Here is a 5,093-nt window from a genome sequence, read left to right as displayed (position 1 = left end):
AAGAGAAATTTTTTTATTTCTAAATATCAAATGTTTAAATCAACTGCTGTGGATCTCATGTGATTACTTTGATCAGTTTTCTTAAATGACAATCAGAGTTGCAAGTTAGAATGACAGGGGAGAAAAGGGAGGTGGTGGGAGAAGACATATCTGTGGGATGGGACATGAGTGGAATTAAAAACCTAGTCTGTCTCTAATTTGTACTTGATTTATTATTGCATTTTAGCAGTTTAGAAAATGTCTGCAAAAACTTGTAGTTGCCAGTCAAAAAGGGTGACATCTGCACTCCCCAAAGGGGAAAGGAGCTATTGGAAAAAAATGGTCTTGTGTATTGTTTTATATGCATTTATGCTGCTATCCATCTCCTTGGCAAGCATAAAAGGTTGATATTGATGGCTCTGAGTGAAGTCCAGGACATTATTATTTCAGTGGCACCTGTAGATACTTTGATGTATATTTACAAAAGAAAATAATTGTTGTCAAAATATTACCTAGTGCAAATGTGTCCTTGCCTACTTCACTTATTTTACTCCTTTTCTCCATCTGCATTATCTATTAAAATACAAGATCTTTAGGATAAGGACCAAGCAAACTTTGAGTCTGGAAAGCACTTGGTATATTACGAAAAGAGTAAATACTAGTGTCATATTTGCAAAGAAACTGTAAAAAAAGATAGATCCCAACTTTAACCTGTTTCTTCTATTTCCATGGTCAGAGGTATTCTGATTAATACTGATTGCTGGGTGATTGGAATGGGAGAGAGCAGGTGGGTTTTGTTTCTCAGCGATGGTCCCAGGCTTGTCCCACCCAGACATGGCTTGTATAGACGTGGCTTGTATCTTTCTAATAGGATTCCTCCAAGACCCAGGACTAGGGTAGGTAGACTAGATACAGGACTAGGCTCCCTGTATACTTGTACTTACTCATGCTGCAGCAGGTCTTTAAAGTGAATCATTTCCACAATGACTTGGACGTTCTCCTTGGCAGCTGAGCAGAGGTCGTGCTTCAGGTAGCATTCCCGCTGTAACTGGAACACCATCTCTTTAATGGCAGGGCATTTACGGCTGATACAGCTGAATTTATGCCTCAAGGCATGAGCCTTACACTTCAGAGCATCTTTGATGAATGATTTTCCCTGTGAAGGAAAGGAATGGAGTAGATCTGTACTTTTGTCCATTAAGCACACAAGGTGATTTATGCTCAACTAGTTTTTCCTTCACATGACCATGTCAAGGGTTATTAGGCTGCTAAGGATATTTGTTAATGACTTTTCCCTTCCTCTTCTTTTTATTTCTTGGTCTCTAAAGGCCATGTCAGGTTGTTCTGTCCTACTCTTCTAGTAGGATTGGATGCGGCTCCTGAGCTACTTGCATGGGGTTCTCTCAGTGGTCATGCAAAATGTTTCATTGCTTCCATCCACTAGCTGAGTGGCTTGTCTCTACAGCAATGCCAGCTCTTGCTAACCTTGGGGAGAGAGACAGAGAGAGAGAGGGAGAGAGAGAGAGAGAGAAACCTTCTTTCCAGACAACATAGCCCCCAGCTTAATGGTCTCTCATTCTCCAGGGAAGAGTCCCAGTATATTTGGAATCGCCAGGACAACCCAGCCCATAACTTTCAAACATATCTTTATGAAGTGGTTAAGTGGTTAATAAAGACCCTTTATTCCACTGGAGGAAAAACAGGCATCAATGTTTTCTTCTCCCCTCTCTCACAACTCTACAACAGAAAAGAATCCCAAATCAATTCTAACAGCCAACTCTCGTGAGCAAACCTGTTGATGTCTGTGTCTTACAGAAGGAGAACACTGCAGCTTTAAGCTTCCAAAAGGGATTATAGACAACAAGAAACTTATATTAAAGACAATGTGGGAGACTAAGATCATGTCCTTTTCAGAGTCTTTGGTGATGCCTTCTTTCAGTGCCCCTTTCTGCCATTAGATCACAAAGCGATTCACAGGGCATGTATATTATCATTCTCTTGGTGACTATACTCAGCTTTTCTTCTTGAATGGCAGGTGTGTGGTACTGCTGCCATGTTGCCTTCTTTTTTAAGCAGCCTCAGCCTAACCTAGCTGTGGAACATTTTGTTATCTATGAATCAGATGGGGCAGTCTTCGTATTCATTCACTTTGGATCGAAACTTGTGTAACTCCATTGTAATCAACTGAGGGATTTGTAGCATCAGGTGTATCTGAGAGCCGCTGTTAGCTCCCAAGTTCTTTCAGCTGCACACATTTCCCTTGATGCTAGAGCTACCTCAGACATGGCTTCTTTCCCTTCCAAGCACTGCATGTATATAATCAACATATAGCACAGCAGATGTTAAATATGTACATAACTCATAATACTCCCAGATGTGACACAATTTTCTCTTTGGAGACAGAATGCAGAGGGAAAGGAGAATCATGCGACAAATTCTAGACATGGTGTATATGTTGTGCTTTTGGGAGATGCTCAAATACTGTACTGAGGGAACTTGTTTAAGAAATTAAAGAGAATAAAGTTAGTGGGAATTGCATTGGGGCATGTGAGGAGACAATTTGCCCCCATGTTGCTCAGTGCTTTTGCACTATAGTAGGAAAAAACTGCATGCAAAATAGCCCTTGTTCCCTTTTAAAGATATTTGGGTATCCAATGGCAAAATTGTTTGCTGACAGTTTTGCATTATTTCTACAAACATGACTGGTTGCTACATCTACAAACTCTGTATTTGTTGATAATACCTATTCTGTGCAACGCAGTCATGTGAAATTCTAGCATGTTGGAGGGTGGCAATCACCGCGCCCCAGCAGCTTCCTGTGCCTTGTATCAGTGTCCCCATACTTAAAAATGGCGGCGGGGGTGCTAGAACTAAAGCTCATTCAATGAGCTTTACTTCAAGTGCCCTCACTGCCATTTTTAAGCAAGGGGACACTGATACATGAGATGCGGCAGCACTTTAATTAGAGCAGTTCTTGGAGCCACTGTAATTAAAATGCTGCCCCCTGCTCTCATACCTGGGAGCATGTGTAAAAGTGCCCTAAGGCTGAGATTTTTTTTTTCTTTTTTTAAATATGGCCAAAGTCCCCAGTTTTAATCAATATCCCTGACCCCTTACATGTTTCTGCAAATTACAGCCTACAATTTCCAGGTCTGGGGCATTCTTTTCTACTAGGCTGGTGCCACTGCCCAGCTACATGGCATGGCTAGATCTGCAAGACAGCTCTGTTTTCTACCACACTATAGAAAGTGCGTACGGTTGATGACTTTAGTTAAGTTATACTATAAACTGCATGGTCAAGCCAAATGCCGCTGGCCCGTTGTAATGTTCTCTTCTCTCCCCACTGAAATGGGAGAGTAGGTTTACAAGACATAATAACAGGATGCTTCAGTGATGCATAAATGGTCTAGGGAGAAAATGGAGACAAATTTAATACCGCATACCACCTAAAGAATGTATTTGAACCAGAGGATTACACAAATGCAGCTTTTGGGAGATGCCTAAGCTGGTTCTGTGCAATTTTTGCAGCAATTTAACAACTGCACTTTGGATACAATTTTAAGAAATGCTTAAATGACTTATGAGCCTATGTTAGGTTTCAAATGCTCGACTTCTGGAAATGGGACTTCAGAGCCTCAGTCTCTTAGATGTTTTGGAAAACACAATCTGTCTCTCAGCGGAGTTAGTTTGATCAGCTCTGTCAAAAGGGAAAGTTAAGGTGTGACATCTAGACTGTATATAGACACAGAAGTTGTTTTATCATCATAGATGCAAGGGGCACTTAAGAAATAAAGGGACATACAATAATTTCTCTACCCTGAAGAGCTTAACAGTATTTCAGAGCATTTGGCAGAATGCCCATTAATGTCAATGAGCTCAGTCCTACAGTCCTTAACAGGCTTTCTCTTGGGTGAGGGCTGCAAGGAACTATTGATTATTCTGAATATCTCCAAGTTTGTTACCCAGGGCACCTAAGAAAAAATTCTCTGCTGGAGGTGCAGCTCAGTATGAGAGAGATTCTGTTTCCTAGGACTAGTTAAACAGTGTGCATATATTACTCAGCTCTTGGGGCTTGATTCATCACCATTTAAGTCAATAGGAGTTTTTCCATTGAGCTGAATGGGAGCAGGCTCCAAGCTTTGGTTGCATACATGTAACTCACTATGAAGAAAATGCAAACTGAACATGCGAGAGCGCAGATCTAGTCCTTAATGAAAACCTGATTTCAAAGATGCATCTGAACTAATTCACTAAATTATACATTAAACAGAGAAACTCTTCCTTATGCACTTCTGGGGATTTCAATGTTTCTTTTGGTTACCTGGGCATCGAATTTTCCAGCGTTGTGTAGGAAAGTCATGCAGATCTCATGTAAGCCTCGGATCTCACAAGAGTTGTTTTCGAAGCATTCAAACACTCCGCATCCCACATCACCAGCATTAACCAGGCAGTGCTGAATTTCAGCTGAAATGAGCATTGATTACAGTTAATTTGTAGGACTCTTCACGCATGGCCGTGGTGGTCGTGGGGGAGAGGAGTTATTTTGCTCAGATCATCAGTTCAAAGGAAAAAACCACATGTGACAACAGTTATTGTACCCACAGCAGGCCCACTTTTGGCAGAAATTAGGCCAAAACTTACATGCATTCTGTTACGAAAACGATATCCAGAAAGTAAATGCCAAATCCACTCTCCTTGCAGCATAGCCATTTTCACTGAAGAAATGCCTAATGCTGTTTCAGTCTCCCTGAGCATGTCACAGGCCTGATCCTTAGAGCTCTTCTTCTCCACAGTCCTCCCTTAACTTCCAACACGTCAGTGAGCACTGCAGACCAGGGCTAAAATTCCTCGTTTCCTGTCTTCCCACTGCTCCGACACCACTAAGTCTCAGGGGCTCGATCTTGCCTTCTCTTGAAATCGGCAGCGGGAAATCCTACTGATTTAAACGAGGCCAGATCCCCTTGTCCCAAATGTTGCATAAACGCCACCCCCCGCCCCCTCCATCTGCTGCCTTCCCAATGCAAACTTGCACTGGAGGACCCAGCAGCTAGACGGATCCGCTACCTGAGTATCAGTGCCAGCTTACGCTTCTCCCCCGGACTCGTACGGCCGCC

The 5,093-nt window shown here is 42.2% G+C and overlaps 1 protein-coding gene across 1 annotated transcript in view; it reads right to left on the bottom strand.

Moving 5' to 3' along the window:
• The window catches only part of STC2 (stanniocalcin 2), an 18,439-nt gene extending 13,968 nt beyond the window's left edge, over nucleotides 1-4,471 (bottom strand). Inside the window, exons 1-2 of the mRNA XM_019506403.1 lie at nucleotides 4,301-4,471; nucleotides 924-1,135 (exon numbers count right to left, since the gene is read on the bottom strand). Of these exons, the coding sequence (XP_019361948.1) occupies nucleotides 924-1,135; nucleotides 4,301-4,456 (368 nt within the window). The 5' untranslated portion in view covers nucleotides 4,457-4,471. The remainder of the gene's footprint in view (nucleotides 1-923; nucleotides 1,136-4,300) is intronic.
• Nucleotides 4,472-5,093: the final 622 nt, after the last annotated feature.

This window comes from Gavialis gangeticus, unplaced genomic scaffold (assembly GCF_001723915.1).
Source record: "Gavialis gangeticus isolate Ggan-Ray unplaced genomic scaffold, GavGan_comp1, whole genome shotgun sequence".
Classification (NCBI taxonomy): Eukaryota; Metazoa; Chordata; order Crocodylia; family Gavialidae; genus Gavialis; species Gavialis gangeticus.
The sequence above is the reverse complement of the archived record's forward strand: the minus strand, read 5'-3'. Positions and strand labels throughout refer to the sequence as shown.